This window comes from Falco biarmicus, chromosome 19 (genome assembly GCF_023638135.1).
Source record: "Falco biarmicus isolate bFalBia1 chromosome 19, bFalBia1.pri, whole genome shotgun sequence".
Classification (NCBI taxonomy): domain Eukaryota; kingdom Metazoa; phylum Chordata; class Aves; order Falconiformes; family Falconidae; genus Falco; species Falco biarmicus.
This window is the reverse complement of record NC_079306.1, coordinates 2654266-2676257: the sequence shown is the minus strand read 5'-3', so window position 1 is coordinate 2676257 and position 21992 is coordinate 2654266. Positions and strand designations below refer to the sequence as shown.

At 51.0% G+C, this 21992-nt stretch overlaps 1 protein-coding gene across 1 annotated transcript; it reads left to right on the top strand.

Moving 5' to 3' along the window:
* The first annotated feature begins 6868 nt into the window (after nucleotides 1–6868).
* Nucleotides 6869–21611, top strand: LOC130141566 (vigilin-like). Its single transcript, XM_056322588.1, is given in 19 exon segments — nucleotides 6869–6931; nucleotides 7001–7039; nucleotides 11408–11522; nucleotides 12460–12553; nucleotides 12555–12594; nucleotides 13157–13372; nucleotides 15024–15224; nucleotides 15701–15916; nucleotides 16762–16968; nucleotides 17183–17290; nucleotides 17841–17945; nucleotides 18443–18521; nucleotides 19446–19521; nucleotides 19523–19583; nucleotides 19888–19992; nucleotides 20255–20368; nucleotides 20700–20786; nucleotides 20948–21079; nucleotides 21382–21611. Coding segments are annotated over 19 exon segments (2268 nt in total). The 3' UTR covers nucleotides 21592–21611.
* Nucleotides 21612–21992: the final 381 nt, after the last annotated feature.

Below are 21992 nucleotides of genomic sequence, written 5' to 3'. Positions count from 1 at the left end.
GCCATAGCTCTGGCAAGAGAGCACTCACACCTCGTCAGGCAGATCCACCGCCCCCGGCAGGGGTCACGCACGAAGGGGAAATAACCCCCCGCCACATCGGCTGCGCACAGAGCCTTGTCCCAGGGGCTTTAGCTGTCCTAAGGGGCGAGAGCCTGTGCTCTTCATAGCAGAGTGACTCCTCACCCGCACAAACTGCCAGTGGCAGAAAGAGCCCAGAAGCACCCTAAGGCCCACGGGGTGGGGATCAGAGCACAAGGCTGGCCGGATGCTCCCACCAGCCACCAGCCTCCTCCTGGCACCTCGGCACCAGCATCTTCTCGGCAAAAGCAGGGGGACCGCTTTGGTTGAGCCTCTTGCCCCAAAGCAACATCAAGGAGACGTTTTGTGAAATCGAGGCAGAGCCTCTAAAGCCAGTGAAAAAAAAAGGAAAGAAAAGAATTAAAGTGTGGCACTCACTGCCACTGACAACGGAGCCCAGTTTGTCACACTTGCTTCAGCTAACAGCAGCTGCTGAGTGAGCCAACAAAGCTTGTCTCCATTTGTGTCCCCTGGCCATTGCTCAGCCCTCCAGGTCCCATCTGCCCTCCCCGCTGGGCTGGGGAGACCAGTGCCACCACTCTGCACATGGGGGCTCTCCAGCTGGGACATGGCCATGGCTTGGCCAGCTGCTGCCAAGCACAGGATTGAACAACCAAAATCCTCTTGCTTTTCCCTTGGGAAGAGAGCTCAGCTGAGTCACTCTGGCCTGTAGCAGCGTAACTGCCTTGTAGACTTCTACCCTTCTTGAACCCTGTTGGCCAGTGGGTGCAGCACAACACAACAAGTTCCCTTTTCCTAGATGAGCAGAATAACAATTTCTTCCATTACTGAAACACAGCAATTTTGAAAGACCATGAACCCATAGAAGATACTGGGTGCCATAAAATCCAAACTCTTCCCTGGGGCTAGGTTTCAGGCACCTTTTCCAAGGTCTCCTCCAAACCTTTGCTCCCCCTTTTAAGGCCCACGTACCCTGGACCTAAGCCTGGGTGACACTGGGAGGGACACAGCCTTCTACCTTCCTCGGCTTCTGGTTAAACCCCTCACCAGCACAAGACTGGACGCTCCTGGCCACAAGCCCTGTTCACGACTGATGCTGTGTGTTTCCAGGCACTGTCAGCTACAAACAAAGGGCTCCCTCCAGCTCTGGCAAAACCAGACTGGGTGGAAATGCACAAACTGGTACTGCTGTATAAGCAAAACACAGCCTTTAAAGCCAAACCAAGGGTTTCATTCTAAAGGTGAGCTTTTGGAGCACCGTGAGGCTCTGGTGGGACAGCTCAGGAAAGAGTTAAGCCTACGCATCTTCAAAACTTCTGCTCACCTTGGAAGAGGCCACATATGCAGGGCTAGCGCTGCCCGTACCCTGGAAAGTTAATTTAACCCTAATTTCTAAATAGCACTGCAGACATCATGAGAAGGGCACAGCACTGTCTGCCTCTGTCTCTACTATGAGCAAACACTGACAGGCTGGCTAATTATTCAGCTGCTTTGGGGGCGGGGGGGAGTAATTTACAGTAGATTTGAAAACCACCCTCTTGCCGATTCAAGTCTGCTCTGACTTCAGTGAGAGCAGCTGGGGAGAACTGCAGACAATGCTGACATGCTCTTCAAAGCCTTCACTGCCCACAGCCTGCACGATTTGCTCAGAGAGCAACAGAAATGCCCGTCAGCCAGACCCAGAAACAGAGCCACTAAAGCAGCATCGGCACTGTTTGGAAGTTTATCTCTGTGTTTTGCGGTCTTTCCATATGGTCGTTTCGTTAATAAAGGCAATGTCATCAAAAGCTTGAGGGAATAAGCAATGAAGTTCATAAATGAAACAAACCCTGCGCTACAGGGGAGCAGAGAATATGAGAACTGTGTGTTCTGCCCTTGCTTACACCGCACCTGACCAAGAGCCTTTATACACTGCCTGAAAAATCCGTGGAGTTATCCACAGCGAATCCCAGTGACAAGATAACCAGGTACAGCTTTTTTTTTTTTTAAAAAAAAACAACCAACCAAACAAAACTTGGTCTATTCTGCAAGGTCAGCTCCAGTTGAATGTGGCAGCAGCTCATCCCTGGGAACGCAGAAGGGGATCTGCACTGAGCCACCAGGCACCCTCCTGAAGACAACCCAGCTGGCTGTACAAGCACTGCTGGAAACCAGGCAGCAGTGAGCTTCACCTGGAGCACAGGGCTCAGGCTGAAGGAGACAGGACCCCGCATTATGACTGTCATGAGAAGAGGAAACCCCAAGGAAGGTTTTCTTTCTCCTCCTTGTTACAAGGCACTGGGAAACCCTTTGCCACCCTGCAGTAGCATATAACAGACCCAGCACGGGGGTTATGCAGGCAGAAGAAAGCTGCCACTGGTTAAGAAAAATTGCACCCTAGGCCTGCCTTTTCTTTCCTGATCACAGAGACGTGATTCGCAGCTGCCTTCTGTGATGCCAAGAGATGTCAACCTTAGCAGCCACACAAAAGATCCCCGAGAAGACAGCATGACAAAGAATAAGTAGAAAATGATCTCAGAACGATGCTTTTTCCTTTCTGCAGGGAGAGCAAACACTTCCATTAATCCATAACAAGCCTTTGGCCCTTGTCAATATGGCAAAAATCAGACCCTTAGGGAGGAAGGAAAAGAAGATGACAGTGGAGCAGGGAGGAGAAACGGCCACTTTTGTCAGCAGGTTACATCTGCCCCCAGCTAAGTTGCAACAGCTCCTTCATGTTGACCCATTGCTCCAGTCTTTTTTTACCCAAGAAAGACACAAATCCTCCCCTCGCTGGATCCAGAGGATTCCCTAACAGGCTGGGCTGCCTGGCAGCTGGGAAAGCAATCTGACAGGGAAAAGCACACCTGACAGACACAGGATTCAGTGGGTGAGCACAGGATGACACACTGGTCCCAAGGGTTGCAGATGTACAGACACCCTGGCAAGCAGGGATAAGCCAACCGAGGACGCAGGTATGCAGTCCCTACAACCCTCTTCCCACCCAAAAAGCCCCATCTCAACGCACAGATTGGGCGGGTTTTTATTTATTTTCTTCTGGTGGCAGAGATGCTCCCTCCCTGCTGCTCCCTGCAACTGAGAATAGAACAGACACAACTCACCCAGCAGAGAGGAGAGGGCTACAGGGAAGCTGGTGCATTGAGGGGTACTGCAAGTAATTCCTTAAGTCACTATCCCAAAGTGAAGTTCACCACAAATCATGCTGGCTTGCTCAGGTAATGATCTTGTCTCCCCCAAAGCGAGCAGCAAGCTTGCCTTAACAGGAAGAGCAATTTGCACTTGACGGTTAAGAGTACCATCAAGGTGGCAGCATGGCCATCTGCATTACAGCATTTTCCTTTTCTGTTTCAAACAAGACACCAGCCCTTCGTTTGCCCTGTTGCTGCCCCTTCAATTAACCTCATTCAGTTTGTCAAGCTGCCGGTCAGTGCGCATAACATTCCCGATGCAACGCTGCTGTGAAAACTTCAGTCAATAACTCGCTCTTTCAAGTGGAGACCATGATCTCTGAGCCTCACAGCCACCGTTTGCAGATTGGCCAATAAATGGGAGACAGGGAAATCACGGCTCACCACCCTGCAGCAACCTCCAAGCAGGAATCAAAGCAGCGGCTTTGGCGCTTTACAGGACACAAGGCTTGGGTTCAGGGACACGGGGGAATGAAGGATGCCCGTGTCACCCATCAGCTGGGCTAAGGCACAGCCCAGCCTGCTCCGCTCTCAGATGGACACGTGCGCTTCACCCTGACACCCAACTGCATCTCAGGTTTTATCTCCACAATTATTCAGTCCCCTCTGCTTCCCGTCAAGGAGCTGCCAGGCAGCGTAAGGCAGCCAAGGGCAAAACTTCAACTGGGGCAGCAAAAGAGCAGCAGAGCAGGCAGCTGCTGAGGGCCAGGGCACAGCTTGGGCACATCTCGCCCATGCCCACGCTGCTCCCATCAGGCAGCCTCAGCAGCACCGTGCCCGGAGTCTGTCTGAAGAGCCCTTGGTGAAGCAGCTGATGGAGCAGGTTCCCAGGACCTGCCTCCTGGCACGTCTCCATGAGAGCAGCAGCTGCCTTGAAAAGTAGAGATGCTCACCATGGGGGAACTCAGCCCTGTGGAGTCAGCAGGGGGGATCATCACACACACAGTCACAGAGCGGCTGGGGCTGGCGAGACCTCTGGAGATCATCTGGTCCAAGCCACTCTCAAGCAGAGCCTGTCTTTATTGCAGGGAAAGAAACCGTCCCTGAGCCGCCTCGTATTACTGCTCTAGTGACTGATCAGCCCCAGGATTGGCAGAGATGGCGGTGAAGCACGACAGGCTTTATTGCCCAGTCCCATGGGTTAGGGCCCTGAGGCAACGGAGGGGCAGATGTACCCTGCAAGCCCCCCGGCTACACCGCGAGCTGCCCGGGGAGGAGGGAGGCATTGCACCGGGACAGCAGGACCTGAACAGCTCTGCGGGTCACTGCCTGCTACAGGCATGCAAACCCATCATTTCAACACCAGTACCAGCCATCCCTGGTGGCTTGCTCTCGCCACAGATGGAAAGCGGGTTTTCATGGTGGATTCAAAGAAAGCTGCCCTGGGAATCCCTCCCCCACTTGGAGGTTACCGTTGTCCCCCAAACAGCTGGAAAAGCAGCAAGGAGGAAATTCGTCCCCCTCCTCCTTGGCCCAGGAGGCTGAGCCTGGCCTCTCGCACGCTGCCTGATGCTTTACCCGCAGACCCAACCAAGCCCACAGAGCCAGTAGGGCAGAATGTGTGCAGGTACTTCAAAAATGCACACAACCTAAATACAGAAGGATAGCACACACAACATGGAAGACTGAGAAACAGAAGCAAGACCACTGGGCTTGTCAGCTGCCAATTCGACACCTGGTAAATGACAAAAGTAGAAAAGGAGATTCCACCTGCTTTTGGAACACCAAGAAACAACTGCTTGCTTGCTTGCTTGCTTGCAGTTTAGAGTGGAAAAGCCCTTTATAACTCAAAATTAAACTCCACGATGCCCTGAATCTGACCCATCTTCCAAAAGATCACCATTTGGGAAGATCTCAGCTGCTTCACCTATGGGACTGAACACCTGGCAAATCTTTCACTGCTAGCGGTCCTGCTGCCTCTTCCAATCCCTTACATTTTAATCATCACCTTCAGACACCTGCTGCTCACCAAGGTCAATTAAGGATGAAGAATGAAGGAGAACAGGAAAATGACAATAGTAACCAGAGCAGGGACTGACAGCAGAGCTCTGAAACAGAAGTGACGGACAGCAAGGCATTACTGTACACAAGTTTTCAAAATGCAAAGACAGGGTCTGTCCACATTTTTCCCAACTCCTCCTATATCCAAACACTTTTCCAAGACCCAGCTGGCTATTTTAACAGAACCATGCCCTCCCAGTCTCTGCATGATACATCAGTCACAGAGCCCATCTCAGTCCCCTTATCTTAACCCTAGCTTCCATTTAATCTCCGCCCTGAAAAAGCACAGAAGCAGAGCCCTTAAAACCTCATCTACCTTCAGGGGAAAAAATAAATATACAAGTTGGCTTTAAGAGCAGATAGCATCTAAAGGAAATTATAATTAAGCTTCAGAGTTGGAGATTTCCAAGGGACTACTTCACTCCAGCACCAGACCTCCAGGCCAGTGCAGCAGCTGTTAAAATTGTAAGTTCCGCCACATTTTATTAATTACTAATTACCACTTCATTACTTCCACTCCAGCTCCCGAGACTGCTGCTGTCACTGTTTCCTTCAGGAAACAGTTCAGGTCACTTCAAAACTGCAAAGAATGACTTGCAGGCCTAGCAGGTCCCACCCACCCCTCCCCCCTAACAGGCCCCCAAACGCCGCCCTCACCTGGCAGGGCAGCCACCGAACCCCTGGAAAAGGTATATAGGTTGGGGCAGGGCTATATGGCCCGGGGCGGGTATATAGGGTGGGGGCGGGGCTATATGGCCAAAGGGAAGGGGGCACCTATAGGGTCTGAGGGGAGGGGTATATAGGGTGGGGCAGGATTATATGGTCTGGGGGGGGGGGGGGGGGGGGGGGATATAGTGTGGGGGCGGGGCTATATGGCCCAGGGTGGGGCAGCTATAGGGTCGGGGGGGTTATATAGGGTTAGGGCTGGGGTATGTGGCCCATGGGTGTAGCTATAGCTTCGGCGGGGGGTATATAGGCTCGGCTGGCCCGGCTCGGATAGGCTCGGCTGCCTGCTCGTCGCTCTCGTGCGGCTCAGAGGCTAGACGCTCCCTCCCCGGGATGCTGTGCCTCTGCGGGATTGTAGGACAAGGCCTCAAGGACAAGAGTCCAAGTACTGATAGCCTGATGAACAGAGACTTGTTAGAACTTGTAGGGCACAAGCCCAGGGAACAAAGGAACAAGCTAACTGCAGACCCCTGAGCCATTACAGTTGAGGAGGCAACCAGACGGACAGAGAAACAAGTAGCCAGATACGGGAACGGAGAGCGCCGATATGTAACTTTGTTAATCAAGAAAGCGACGTAGAAAGAAACCCCCTAATTTTGGATTAGAAATTATTGCTATGGCAAGATAAACTAGTAAGTTCCTATTGTTCTAACGGTGTGCCTTAAATATCAACCAATCCGTGTTTTTTACGCTTAAGATTTAACCAATCAGTGTGTAATATGTAGAAGGTAGAAACGTATATAATTGTAAGAAAATCACTAATAAATGGACAACTTGCTTGCATCAAGCTGCGTCCCATCTCTTCATTCGCCGCACTTGATGGCGATCACGCGGTGGAATGGGACTTGGGCGGCATGCCCTCCCCTCCCCTCCCCTCTCCTCTCCGCCCCGCCCTGCCCCGGCTAGGTGTGAAGATGGATGCCGGTGATGTCCTGGTGCCTCCACCTGGCTCCCACTTCAAGGTTGTGATGCCTGAGGTCAGGGTCCACCTGAAGGCTCTGACGGAGATCTCCAGGGACTTTGTGTTCCATTTCGTGTTGCCTTAGGGCTACAACGTGCTGGGGTTTGGGGGCAACAAGGCTATGGTATGCCAGAGGTTAAGCAAGTAAAGTGTTAAAGCATGTTATTGTTATGGACAGAATCTGGGTTTGCTGGGCCTGGGTTCCTGGGGTTATGGTAGTGTGATCTTATTATGTGTTCTGTGTGTGGTTTTGGGTTTTTTTGTGGTGAGTGCCTTTTTTCATCTTTTTGGCCTTTGCAGGGTTTGGAAGGGGGCCTTTGGTTTGTATATGATGTTTCTTCTGGTTGTTTTTCTGCTGTGCTGGTGGATGGTGGTGTTTTTTCTGTCTTGTCGACCAGTAATGATGGTTTCTATATCTCCTGCAGGTCAGGCAGTGTTACTTCTGGTGTGGTGTGACTCATTTCTGGTGAGTTGGTAGGTAGGTATGGAGGACTTGTGGTCCCTCCATGAAGAATGACTGCTAGAGGACTAACAGGCAGTTCTGTGCAGGGGTGAGAGGACTGCTGGCCCATAAGTAGTGACTGTTAGAGGACTAAGTGTACTTGAATTTATGCGGGCTTCCAAATTCATGGTTGTTTCTCCTGCCTTGAGGAATAGCCATGGGAAGTCACCAGCCACGCAAAAGAACAAGAGGATTCCCAAGCCTATGTGGCTTTCTGGTTTTGCTTTTGAGTAAGAAAGTCTTGTCTCTACATGAGTACAACTGAAATGGTCAATTTTGCTCACCACAGAAATCAGGGAGCAGAATTTTTGTGCTGTGCCTCGCATGGCTGCCAGGGCATGGTGGGAAGCAGCAAGAGAATTCCTTCCTGGCACCTTCTCCAGGGGAGCCATGCTGCGCTTTCCCAAAATGTATTTTTTCGGCTCTGCATGAGTGCAAAAGGTTTTGGTCAATTTTTCACCACAGAAAGCAGGGAGCAGAACTTTTATGATGTGCCTCACATGCCTGCAAGGACAGAGTGAGAAACAGCAAGAGAATTCCTTTCTGGCACCTTCTCCAGGGGAATTTCCCAGTTCCCAAGAGACTCCTGGTGCCGGCTGCAAGGGGGCTCCCAGATAAAGGGTGGTCCTGTGTGATTGATGTTGGGGTTGGAATTGGTGATGTCTCCTTTCCTTAGTCTCGTTAAGGCTTTGCAGTGACAATTTGGGGCTTTGCTCCTATTGCTCTTTTATCATATCACTCACAATAGCTACTACTGTTTCCTTTTATCATATTGCATGCTATTTTCCTTTATTATAATACAAGAAACTACCTTTGATATATTTCAATATTTGATATATTTGATCGATTTGATGTGGAGTTCATCTTTGCTGGGTGTCCAGTCAGTTAGCAAGACATAATTTGGCGTAGTGGGCAGCATATGAAGCAAAAATGTCTTTATTTAGGAAAAAAAAATATTCCTCGACTTGCTATTGGCAGGTGGGAACCATTGCCTTATGGTGTTTGGGCCAGAGTGGTCTGGTGGTGCTGGGCAGTTGGGCCATGCCAGGGACAGAGGGATGGCAGCAGGGGAGGGGGCGGGGGAAGGGGTTTAGGGACGGACCCTTGGGAATTGATGAAGGATTTTAGGGATGGACTGGGGTGGGCGGGGGTGTTTGTGGGTATGGGGGTGGTGGTGGTGGGTGTGTGTGTGTGCCGCACCCCGCAGCTCCCCTCGACTGCTTCCTCCTCACCAACACCTGCTCAGCACCCCAGAGGGGCTTCCCGGAGAGTTCCGGAGAGCCGGGGAAGGGGCTGTCCTGCACCACCCCTCCAGACGGGGGCCGCGCAGGCAGACCCCTGAGCCCCACCGAGGGAGGGCAGCGCCGCTGGCCGCCCCCCTTCCGTTGCGTCTCCTCACCTGCGCCCCGCACCTCGCGCAGCCAGCGACCCCGACCGCCGCTCTCACGCGCGCACAGCTGGCGGGAAGAGGCGGGCCCCTCGGCCTCGTGCCCAGCACAGGCTTCGCTGCAGGCCTACGAGAGGTAAAGCTGGTCCCGGGGCACCCGGTGGCACTGGCCGCGCGGGCGGGCGGCGGGGGTTGGGGGTATAGCCTCAGCTATAGCAGGAGGAGGGTGCGGGCCCGTCTCTGCTGCCGGGCGGGTTGCGCTGCCTCCAACAAGACAGCGGCAGCAGAGAGACGGGCTCCGCAAGCGGGATGTCCAGCGAGCACCTGACTCCGCTCTGTGGTCTCGGCCTGTCCCATTGGCGCGGTGTGGCCCACGTGCCACCAGGGCAACCCCTCCGCAGTGAGCAGGGGTGCGGGGGCTGCGCGGAGGGGCTCGGCCCACCGGCCTCCTGCACCCACCCAACCTGCCGGCCTCCCCAGCCGCTCCCCCACGCAGTGGCCGCCCCGCACTGCGCCGGCAACGGGGAGCGCTCCGGCGGCACCCAGGGTGCGGACAAAAGCCCTGAGTCACGTCGCGCTTCCCCTGTCTGTGGCGGCTGCCCTGCGGGTTGGGGGGGGCCGGGGCCACACACGAGGGGATAGGGCTGTGGGGGGCGGTTGCCCAGTCGCCTCCCCGCCGCTCTCCGGTAACAATGGTAACTTTTTCTTTGGTAGGATAAGGACAGATGTTCTCGGTCAGGTAGCTAGTCTTTTTTTTTCAATGCACATTAAGCTGCTTCTGGGGAGGGTACGGCCTATTAGAAGAGAGATCTGTAACCCTGGATTTTACAGCTGTTATCGGAGTGGAGAGCCATCCCAGATAAGCCCCCCTGTGCGGTTCACACCTTGTCAAAGAAAATCAAGATGTGCTATTGGTTACAGTATTTCAGCTGATACTGCCTTTCCCAAACATAGTAGTCTTCCCTTTGCATATAGAAGCATGTTAAGCTGATACAAGTGCACTTAGGATTGTGCTGCTGCGGGGATTCAGGTCATTCACCCAGGCCGCTACCAGCCAGGTGGTTAGAGCAGTCAGCAGCTGCACTGAGACCAGTCTAACATGTTCAAACTGAATGCGAGCGTATGGCTGGAAAAGTTCATTCACCGTGGCTGTGAGGGTATCTGACAATTTGATCTGTGGGTTTCTGCAAAATACCAGCTTCATGTGAAAGCAATGTTTCTCTTAAAAAAAAAAAAAAAAAGAAAAAAAAAAGAAAAAAGAATAAAAAAGTACTCAACAATGGTTCAAATTTGTTTTGTGTTCAAGAATTCTACAGAAGGAAATCCTCAGGCCTATACTGTGCAGAGCTTATAAAATGAACCTTACAGCAGGAGGAGCAAGAGTCTGGCAGGTGTCCTCGTGGCTGTTTTGAAGTTGACAAGCAGTAAAGGCAGGATCTGGAAACTGCCTTTGCACTTCCCTTGCGGCCAGAAAGAGAGAAGTTGCAGATCAGTTGGTCTCATCCTTAGCAGGAGTAGGCACCCAGGCATGGCCTGAGAAGACACTGTAACAAGAAATACAAGCCTTTTAGCCCCTGTGGATCAAGCACAAGAGCAGCCTTCTTTCTGCAGCATTACCCTTAGAGAAATGCTGTTGTAACCTTGACAAGACACGCACTGCTGCAGGAAGTCCAGGGCTTTTCTGAAGTGGGCTGGGAAAGGCATGTTCACCCAGGGTGTAAGGAGTCTCGCTTGTCCAAGAGCATGTCACTGAGAGGCCCAGAGCCTGTAAAACTTCTGCAACATGGGTCTGTGCAAGAAGTAGGGAGGTGTTCTTTGCATTAAAATATGAAAACAGATAAAGAAGAGACAGGAAAGTAAAACCCAGCTGCAGGATTAGGCCTCTCTTCCTAATGTTCCTAACCTTGAGAGGAGAAACTGTTAGGCTGCATGATGTACTGTAGTGGGCTTTGCAGGTAGTTTTTTGTTTGGCTGATTGTTTTTCTGGGGGTGGGGGTTCTAGAAGCAGTTCCGGCAGAGTCTGCTACCAGGAGGCTGTGGTATTTACTGTGGGCTGCGAGACTGTACCTGGAGCGGAAGGGAAGGTCACGCTCGGTAGAGCCTGTTGTGGGAGGGATTGCAGAGGAGCTGGAGACACCAGGAGCTGCTCTCTGGGCCCCAGGTGCTCACGCACGGTTGGTAATCAAGGCGTAAGTTTTTCAGGAAGAGGCAGCATCCTGGGCCCTTTTTTGTTTTCTCTCCAGGGTTCCACAAGGGTCTTGCACTGACTATGTGTACTTTGGGAGACTGGTTTTAAAATTGCACGCCATTAATAATTGATAGATTAATGAGAGTATGCTTTAACAACTTGGGGTGTCCCCCTTTCCAAGACCCTTCTTAGACTGCACATCCTCTGCCTTCTTAATGAGGAGCTCTGGTTTTGATGCCCCCTGAGTTTCTGTGTGGTTCAGCAAGAGAACAGGGCAGCAGACTGGCCCTGTAGGTGCTTTTCAAGAGGCCGGCTGGAGAAGTGCTCAGTAAACGCGTCATTTGCCTTCCTGGAGTGACTTGTGTGCATCTTGAATGCTGCTGGTAATAGTGTTTGCCTCCTCTGTCTCTTCCAGTGGCATACCTGGATTGTGTGTGTGTGTGGGAAGTCGATGATGAGCTCGGTGGCAGTTTTGACCCAGGAGAGCTTTGCCGAACACCGCAGTGGCTTGATGCAGCAGCAGGTGAAAGGTGAGAAGACACAGCTGAGTTCCTGTGGTGTGCCTCTAAATAGAGACTGCGCAGGCAAGGTTCCTTGCTGTAGCCAAGCTCGTTCCATGCCTCCGGCTCCCCCTAAGTGTCCAGGCATGGCGTTCGCCATTCCTAGGCTGGCGGCCTGCCAGAGTCTGGCTTTCCACCAACAGGAGCACATCGGTGGTGCTGCACAGTGCAGGGCCAGGCGGAGGCAAGCCTCAGATCTTCACAGAGCTCTGGCTAGCAACGCTGTCAGCCGTGGGGCAGGGCATGTGCAAGCATGGGTCATTGGGCTGCAAGAGAGCCTCGTGGGATCAGTGTGCTGGATTGTCACTTCCTCCTTTGCTCAGCCAGGTGCTGGGGAAAGTCAGTATAACCGTACTGACTGACTCACTGATGGGTTTCGGCACCCATTCTCCAGCTGCGAGCTGGCCCACTTGGCACAGCCCAGTGCACAGCTGAGTCGAACATAAGCTACAGGCTTTCCCTGGACTCTGCCCCAACTAGAGTGCTTCTGCTTCTCTCTGCCTTCTTCCTGAGCATGTGTCTGTCTTGTCCCCTTCTGACCTACAGCCTTGCTGTGTCCCTTTGATTTCTTTCTGCTTAGCCTGTTGTCCCCTGATGAAGCTCCTCTCAACAAAGTTGGTGATAATGTGCTGTGTTTGCTGCCACCATTCACTTGCACGTTTGCTTCCTGCATCCATAGTGGCACCTACTGCAGTCTGTGCTGTGCTGAGCTCAGCTGTGCTCCCGACTCGGCTGCTCTCCACAAGCATAACTGTAGCAGGATGGATAGTAGTGCACAAGTCCTTTGTTTGTCCATGTTGATGATGCCTAAATAGAGTTTCACTGCCTCTGAATGGGGGCATTCCTGTGGGGAGAGCATCTCATTTGCCTTGTTTGCTTCACCCCAGTAACAGCTTTAACTCTGAAGAAGAGAAGGATCCTCCAACCTACGAGGAAGCCTTCCCTGCGCTCCCTGAGAAAGCACCATGTTTGGAAGCTGCCCGGGAACCTGCTGGTCCCTGGGAGCAAAATCCGGCCAATAAAGGCTTCTGTCATCACTCAGGTTGGTGGGAGTGGGTGTCCTTATCTCTCTCCTTTTCATCCCTCCAAAAAGTAGGTGAAGTGAAGCTTTCCTGGAGTATGAAATCCCTTAGTGTGTCGGGAGTAACTGCCCTCTTTGCTGTCCTTTGCCCTGGGGCACAAGGAAGACTGCAGCTGAATGCTAGGACTGCTCTGGAGGGGGAGGGATGTGTTGAAAAACTGCCCAGAAAAAGCTCTGCATCCCTGTTCCACAGATAGCTGGAACAGGCCTGAAGGGAGGATCGCAGAATTCAAGGAGTGAGTGCTAATGCATTAAAGTATTCCCCCTCCCCACCCCCCCCCCACCCCCCCCACCCCCCCAATAGCATGTTCTTTAGGAAAGCACTCAGTTTGGGACACACTGCCTGCTGCCCTCGTACTGCAGCTGGTGTCTCCACTGGAAAGGCTGATGGGTCGCCTAAATCTGGGAACTTAGTTCGCCAGTGAAGTCCTCCTGTATGGCAATAAGAGAGGGAGGCACTGACAATCAAAAGCACACTGACACCTTGCTGTGCCCTGCTTTTGTCTGTCCCGTGGCTGAGCAGGTGTTCCATGTGCCACTGGAGGAGAGGAAATACAAGGACATGAATCAATTTGGGGAAAGCGAGCAGGCCAAGATCTGCCTTGACATCCTGCAGAAGACAGGAGCTCACCTGGAGCTGTCTCTCGCAAAGGACCAGGGCCTTTCGATCATGGTCTCTGGCAAGCTGGAAGCAGTCACGAAGGCTCGGAAGCAGATTGTCACTCGACTGCAGACTCAGGTGAGGGCATCTAACTGTTTCTGCCTTCATCTTTGCTCTTCCCCAAGACTCGCAAATGCTTTGAGACCCTTGGGCCCGTGTGCTTGTAAGCCAAAGAGGTATGTTGTTACATGACTAATCCAGCTTTGCCATACGTTTTCAAAGCACCCAATTGGCAATTTGGAATGGGAATGAGGCTTAAAATAGGGTTCCAAGGTAATTACAGGCCGTGGTGTTGCATGAAGCGTGGAGTCTGCGATCTCTGGAACATTTGAGTTGCAACCAGTGACTTTGTGCTGAGGTGCTGGTGCTGGAGGGGGGGTGCAGGAGCCTCACACACAAAGCTAGTAGTGTGTGAGAAAGGGACTGTGCTTTTCCCAAAGTCCTTCAGAGGAGAACGTGGAAGACTTGGAGAAAGAAAAATAGAGAAAGGAAGTCCTGCCAAAAGCCAAAAGCTTCGGGTCAGGGTTCTGCCTTGTGTAACTCAAGCCACACTGGTAAGGAGCCACAACCCTGTTGTTTCGGTTGCTTCAGTCCTCTAGGTTTTGATCTCTTACCTTAAGGTTCTTGAGCTCATAGTCAAGGTGGTAGCTCTTGTTAGGATGTATCGCAGCCAGGTGTTGCAGTGTGTTTTAAAGTATAATGCCAAAGGTAGGTAATGCGATGTTAATACCATGTCTGCTTAGCGCTGTTCAGCCCCTGTGTCATACCCTGCCAGAGGAAAGAGAAAGGAACAAAACCCTACATCCACAATGTGCATCTGAAAAAGCAGTTCAGGTCGTGCCGCCACAGATCCATGAGCCACTGTTCTCAAATATACCTCCTACTGCCCTGGCCCCAGGTCTGGAAGGTGTGTCTGTATTCCAGCTTCTCTTAGGCTTGGCTGGCTTCAGGACAGAACACAGAGCTGAAAAGTCACACCGAGTGATCTTTTCTTCATCTTTTATTTTTCCATTATAGCTTGAATTGTCATTGTCTGATTGCTGTTAGTGGTTACCTAATCACAGGGATCAGAAGCACGATAGCAGTCATCAGCTACCAGACCTGTAAAAACTCAGTGAGAAGGGAAGAAGTCAGGAAGCCCTTGTATACACCAGCCCTTTAATGGTAGATTGAGAAGGACCCCTTTTGCATGTGGGGCCTTCTAGAAGCAGTCCCAGGAGCCGCATGTGCTACACTTTAAGACACCTTAGCACTTAAGTAGCGGTAAGCATCTGCTAGCTGCCTGCCTCCTGCAGTAGGTTTCTGGTGTTGAATTTCTCTTTCCTAGGAGTCATACTGTACGTCTTGTTCTCTGTAGCCTTGGCAGCAGATGTCAGAGTTCAGATAAACTCCAGCTGTGCGCTGTCATCTCAGTTGTTGTCTGGTGTCTTACACTGGAGGAGAGGCACCTCCTCGTCTGTGTCGGAAGGCCTTTGCTAATTCAGAGTACTGCTCCTGTGCAAACAGAAGGGTTTTGAGGGAAAGGTGGGGTTTATACTCCTGGCATGGAGGCACTGTAGATCAACTGGTACAGTGTCAGCCCTCAGACAGAGTGTGCTGGGAAGGCGTTGTGTTTGCTCTGAGGAGTAGTACCGCTGAGCAGCGTCTACCTTGCTTTCCCTGGCTCTGTTCCTGTGGATCTGCCAGTGCAGGCAAGGCTTTTCACAGATGCTTGGTTCTTCTGCTGCAGGCTTCAGCAACAGTTGCCATCCCCAAGGAGCACCACCGTTTTGTCATTGGAAAGAAGGGTGAGAAGCTGCAGGACCTGAAGCTCAAAACTGCAACCAAAATGCAGGTCCCCCACCCAGATGACCCCAGCAACCAGATCAGCGGCACTAAAGAAGGGATTGAGAAGGCCCGGCACGAGATCCTGCTTATCTCCGCTGAGCAGGTACCTCAGTACTGTGATCTCTCTCATGGCATTAGCTGGTCAGCCATTTTGCTTCCCCATGGTATAGTTGGAGTTTGCAGCCACCGTGGCTACAGTCAGTGGCTAACGTTAGCCTGAACGGAGACGTATACTGTGCCACTCGCCGGCTGTATGAGCACCGCTGCCAGGTCCTGAAACTTCTTGTGCTGCGTTTTGTCCATCTCTGAAGCCAAAACAAGCATTTGATAGTTGAAGCGACGCGTCTTAGGTGCCAGCTGAGATAAGGCAGAAGGTCACAGGGGTGAATATCGTAAACAAGGAGCAGCAGCAGCAACCGCATTTGTAGATTGAAAGAGGTGGAGATCTACAAGCCCGCAAACTGAGAAGGTTGCTTGGGCCAGAGTGTCAAGCAGGACACCCCTGGGAACTTAGCTGTGCCTGCAGAGACTGTAATATAGAGGGCGGCTCCCACCAAGGTCTGTTGCGGGCTTTTCCAGGATAAGCATGCCGTGGAGCGGCTGGACGTGGAGAAAGTGTACCACCTTTTCATTGCTGGCCCTTACAACAAGCTGGTGAGGGAGCTCATGCAGGACACAGGGACGCGCATCAACATTCCTCCTCCCGGTGTCAACAAGACAGAGATAGTCTTCACCGGAGAAAAGAAGCAACTAGCCCAGGCTGTGGCTCGAGTTAAGAAGATCTATGAGGAGAAGGTACGGATGGTCCATAAAGCTTCCCACCTTCCCCTGGCACCTGCTCCTAGGCACTCTTCCCTTCTTGTTCTACTTTTGTGCATCCCTCTGTTGCATCTGGCTCAGCAGCCCTTGCAGTACATGACCCCGAATCTTACCATTTCCTCACTCGGCAGAGTGGGAGCTGGGCTGATACTGTCAGGGAGGTGACAGATTTCTCGCTTTTCTGTATCGTGGGAATTAGCAGGCCACCAAGAGCTCCCCTGGCTCTTGTCCACACCGGTGCTACTAAGGAAGGAAAGAAGTGTGAAGTCTACAGTGGTGGCCAGCTGACAGTATCAAAGTTACTACCTAAGTAGAAGTTGCTGAAGAGTGAATGTCACTCCAGTTTATTTCCCACAGCCAACGCTGCTGTGAATATCCTTGTTGTGGGTTGCTGGGCTGTTTTTCCTCGTGGTTAGGTCTGTATTTGTACCAGTCTGGATTTCAACAATCAGCTTATAGCCTGCGTAGTGTTGCATCACAGCACTGCCTGGGAGACGGCTGGGAGTTGAACCCTGTTGTCCGATGGGGGGATGGGGACGACGACGATGACATGCCTGTGTGTGTTTGTGGTCTCTAACATGCCCGTGTCCCAGGGAGCTTGACACAGCATGCTAGTTTTTTACTTCCCCTGTGAATTTTTGAGCACAAGGCTTTCTGTAGGCAGGGGTCCAAGGGGTGCTAGGGTACTGCTGAGCCACTGTGCTCAGCTTGCTTTGCTCTTTGCTGGGTGCAGAGTTTGACTGCATCTTGTGCCTCTTCCTGTCGCTCTTGTCCTTCCCCACCCCTTTGTGATTGATGCCTCAGTGTCTCTGCCCCTACAGAAAAAGAAGACTACTACTATTGCAGTGGAGGTGAAGAAGTCCCAGCACAAGTATGTCATCGGCCCCAAGGGGAGTTCCCTGCAGGAGATCTTGGAGAAGACTGGAGTCTCTGTCGAGATCCCACCCACTGACAGTAGCTTGGAGACGCTGATACTGTGAGGCGAGCCTGAAAAACTTGGGCAAGCATTGACTGAAGTCTATGCAAAGGTACTGACAAGATGGGCTAGGCCTCCTTTGAAGGTCCCGCGAAGATACATTTGTGAGCACTGACAGGTGTAGTGGGGGTGGTCTCTCTTGGGCCATTAGAGGTGCAGCTTAGAAGTCAATACCGGAGGTGCAGCATGGGAATTGGAACTGAATTGTTGTGAAGGCCTCTTCCAGTTTGTCCATCAAACAGCTCCTCTGTTTTTCTGTCTCTCAGGCCAACAGTTTTGCCGTCTCCTCGGTCTCTGCCCCCTCTTGGCTTCATCGTTTCATTATTGGAAAGAAAGGACAGAACCTGGCCAAAATAACTCAGCAGATGCCAAAGGTATGGGTGAGCTGGTTAGCTTAGCACCCCCAGTGTAGAAAAATGTTTAGTCCAGATCACTCGTCATGGAAGAGTGAGGTGTATTCTAGTGTGGGTAAAACCAGGGGGGAAATGACACAGATCTTTGCTGTTCAAGGGAACCCTCTCTTTTACTGCTGCAAACACTGCTCATCCTATGATGAGCCCTTCCAAGGAAGCTTTATGTGGTGCTGTTTTGAGAACTGATGTAGTAGGATACCTGGGAATGCTGAGTGCAACAAGGGCTTCTCCCTGGTGAGTTAGACGGTATCTAGATAAAGGCTAGATGAGTAAACTTCTCCAAAGCCCTTGCAGAAACCGGGACAGCACCAGAGCCTTGGGCTCTAGGCACTGCCACATGGCCGAAATTGTTAAGTTACTGACTCGTAAAATTGTGGGGATTTTGTTTGGGCTTTTTGGGAAAGAGCGCATCTCTTAGTGGCAGGGATTGATGGTGTAGGCCTGACCAAGAGCATTGGCCTGGCTTGGATCTTGGCAAATTCTTAAGAGATTCATTGTCTTTCACCTCAAGGTTCACATCAAATTCACTGGAGGAGAGGATAACATCACTTTGGAAGGACCTACAGAAGATGTACATGTGGCTCAGGAACAGATTGAAGCCATGGTCAAGGATCTGGTGAGCTGGAGTTACTAGTTCCAGTAAGAAACTGGGGGAAGAAGGGGAAACAGAGCAGAGGTGATGAGGTGTTTATCACATCCATATGATGTCCTGACATGCTTAATCGAACTTGCAGAAGACAAATTGTGTGGCAGGTGGATGGCACCCCTTGGTTATGAAACTCATCCATAGCATTCTTGAAAAGTCAGCATTAAATTTTTTGGTGCAGAGAAGGAAGGATTCTCTTTGTTATAGCTGGAGAGGCATATAAGTAAGTCTTTTCAATGTTTCATGAGCACAATGCTCTCTCCTCAAACCAGAGGAATGCTTGTGCTCTGCCTAATAGCAGGAGAAGTGCTTGTAGCTGACCGCTAGTGAGTCAGTGCCAATACTGGCAGTAGGCAGTTACTTAGGGCACGAGACAGAAGCAGTGACCTGCCCTACCTGGCCCTATGTAATGTAATGTGTAGTGTAATGTGTAGAGTGTAATGTAATATGTAAATAATTCTTTTTAGATCAGCCGGATGGATTACGCAGAAATCAACGTTGACCACCAATTCCACCGACACCTCATTGGCAAGAATGGAGCTAACAGTAAGTGGAGTGCCTTTCTAGTCCTTCCCATGCTCACACTCTTCATGTTTAGTAGATCGTATCAGGGGCTCTGTAGCTCACCCAGTGTGCTGTCTCCATCACCTTTCCTCTGCTTTTCTGGACTGGTGGTGGTACAAGGAGAGAAATGGGCCGTGAGGCTTTAATGTGTGAAAGTACCTTGGGAGCCTGAACAGTAGTGGAATTACTTTGATGTGTCCTGGAGGAAATTTTTTTTTTTTTCACACGTTGCTCTGTGTGAATGACATTTTAGCAGCCAGTTGTGGGTGGTGGAAATCTGCTTGGTGAGCTTCTCCCTGTAGAGGAATGAAGGCGGTGGGCTGATTAGCATTGATAACATGCAGCTGTGGCCTTGCCTCAGAGGCAGTGGGTTGATTGACATGGACGATGTGCAGCTGTAGCTGGTTCCCGCTAAGTGGTTAAATAGCCCTGTGGCTTGTGGGAGATGGTGTCAGATGTAGGAGGAGCAGTGTGGTCTGATCTCTGGAGGAAGGTGATACAGCACTGGCAGTGGAATATGGCCAATGGTAAAGCCTTGTTGTGGTCTGCTAGTTTGATAGTGCTGCAACATCTCCCCAACAAAGAGTCTGGGGTAGAAATGAATGATTGCCTTCTGCTCTAAATGTGATACTGTTTGGGGAAGAAATATGCCTCGCTTTGACAAGGGAACAATTGGCTCTGTAGATGCCACAGTATTTACTTGTACAGGTTCTTGTGTGGCACAGGTCTGCTCTCACTGAAACTCCGTGGTGAAGAGGCAATTTCCCCTGTCTCAACCCTACCCCACTGAGCCCTTCTCAGAGGTGGGGTTTACTTCTTCAACAGCCTCTGAGCAGTGATAATCAAGGTGCCTTGCTTGCAAGTCTTTGCCTAGCAGACTGCGTCACCACAGTCCTTGCCTTGAAGTTAACAGGATTAAGGATCTGTACAAGGTGTCTGTGTGCATTCCCCCGGACAACGAGAAGAGCAACCTGATCAGAATTGGGAGACCCACAGGGGGTCCCACAGGCCGAGAAAGAGCTGCTGGAACTCAATTCCTGTATGGTGAGTGAGTAGGATGTGATGTTTGGGAGACTGCAGGGTTTGGGCTCTCGTGTTCCCTTGTAACCTTCTGGTGTGAGTGTGTGCCCCTTGCCCACCGAGCACTTGGATCTCATGACAAGTGCAAGTTCCTCTTCACAAATGTCTTCCTCTGTTCCCTCGGGTAGCCCTTCTCTGTCAGCCTAGAGTGAATTTTATCTAGAGAAAAGAGGGACAGTGCTGGCAAGTAAACTGTCGGGCAGCAAACCGGTAAGTAAAAGTATATGGCTTCTGGCTGAATACTCAGTGTGAGCTCTGTTCTCATCAGGAAAATGAACGCACTGTGGACCTAATCATTGAGCAGAAATTCCACCGGCTCATCATTGGGCAGAAGGGTGAGTGGATCTGGAAAATCTGGGAGAAATTCCCAGAGGTAAGGCTTTTTAGGAGATGAGGAATCCAGAGGGGTTATTTCCTAAATGGTTAGTAGGCCTGTCGTCGCTGAAGTCGTAACTTTAGTGGCTCTGTAATGCAAGTGTCTGAGCAGATAGTTCTTTTAGCCAGAGGCCGCTAACATGGTTACCCTTTTCTGAATGGGAAAAGGGGATGTGTAGGATCCCCCCAACCTTTGCATGTGTCTGACACAAGGGTTCTTGCATTTGCTTGAGCTGACTATAAATGACCACCTCCTGCAGGTTATCATCAACTTCCCAGACCCTGCACACAAGAGTGACATTGTCCAACTCAGAGGTCCCAACAATGAGGTGGAAAAGTGCACCAAGTACATGCAAAAGATGGTGGCAGACCTGGTAAGGAGGTCTTCTGTCTGCTGTTCCCTCCTACGTGCCTGGATAACCCTGGGGCAAAGCAGAGCTCTACTGGCTTGGGTAGAGCTAAAACACCTCAAGAGGAGGGAGCTGTCGACGCTGTTTTGGCTGAATGGAGGCAGGGGGGTAGTACCTCTTATGTGAAGGCTATAGGGGAACGTACTTGCCTTTGTTTAGTCTTACAAGTCTCTCATATAGAGAACTTCCTTGGGTCTAAGCCTATTTTCAAAAGCTCGTTTATCAGAGTTCCTGAAGTCAGGCCTCGCTTGCCACGACAGTGTAATCTTCAGTTCTCCCTTCCTTTCTCCCTTAGGTTGAAAACAGCTTTTCTATTTCTGTCCCCATCTGCAAACAGTTCCACAAGAACATCATAGGGAAAGGAGGTGCCAACATCAAGAAGGTGAGAGATTGTTCCAAACTCAAGTGCTTGTGATGATCACTGCCTGCAGCAAAATCCCACTGGATGCTCTCTCCTGCTCATTGGTGATGTCAAATATAGCCTGCAAGCGCTTTTCTTCTGAAATGGGACACTTCTGAGATTTTTTTTTTCCTTTGTGGCAGATCCGTAAAGAAAGCAACACCAAAATTGATCTCGCAGCAAAGAACAGCAACTCGGAGACGATTGTTATCACAGGCAAGAGAGCAAACTGTGAGGCTGCTCGCCACAGGATTCTTGCCATCCAGAAGGAGCTGGTAAGTGAAGCAACTGGCCTTTTGCGGTTGAGGGACTTGAAAATCTTGCTAGAAGACACAGATACAGACGTGGTTGTAATGGGTGAGGGCAGGGAGGAGACAAATGTGTCTGTCTGTTCTTGACTCGTAAACCGAAGTTTGTGACTGCTCCTGTCAGGAGTAGCCAGTCTCCAAGTCCTCTGCTCAGGCATGTCTTCCAGATCTATAAAGCTCCTAGCAAGGTGGGAGTTAGAGAGTAAGCAGAGTGGGTGCAAACACATTTCTGCAGCTTGACTCAAGAGGCTGGTACTGTCCTCCCTTAGGCCAACAGCACAGAGGTGGAGGTCTCTCTTCCTTCCAAACTGCACAATTCCCTCATTGGTGCCAAAGGCCGCTTTGTCTGCTCCACCGTGGAGGAGTGTGGTGGAGTCCACGTCTACTTCCCCACCAAGGGCTCTGGCAGTGACACCATGACCATCAGGGGCCCAGCCCAGGGTGTGGAGAAAGCCAAGAAACAGCTGCTGCACCTGTGAAGTAGCACAAGGTCTTAATAAATAAATAAATAAATGGCAATGCTCTGTTTGTGTTGAGAAAGGAATCTAGTCTGAATAACTAGAAAAGAAAAGGTGGGCACCTGAAGGAGGGAAGGAGACCATCAAGTCAGGAAATCGTTGGAGAAAGAAAATGGAAAGGTCTATTCCACCTAGATCCCCCCTATTATGAATGGAATGACTGGGTGTCCAAATCAAAAATATGTATGTAAAGATGTTGTGTAACATCTCAGGAAAACTGTATAAAATAAGTAACTTTTCACTGAAAACTTGGGAGCTAGTTTGTCCAGTGCAAGTCAGCTAGCTCCCTGACATTGCACGAAATAAATACCTTTGCTGCTTAAAGACAAAACTGGTCTGTGAGCAGTTACTCTGTGTCCCAT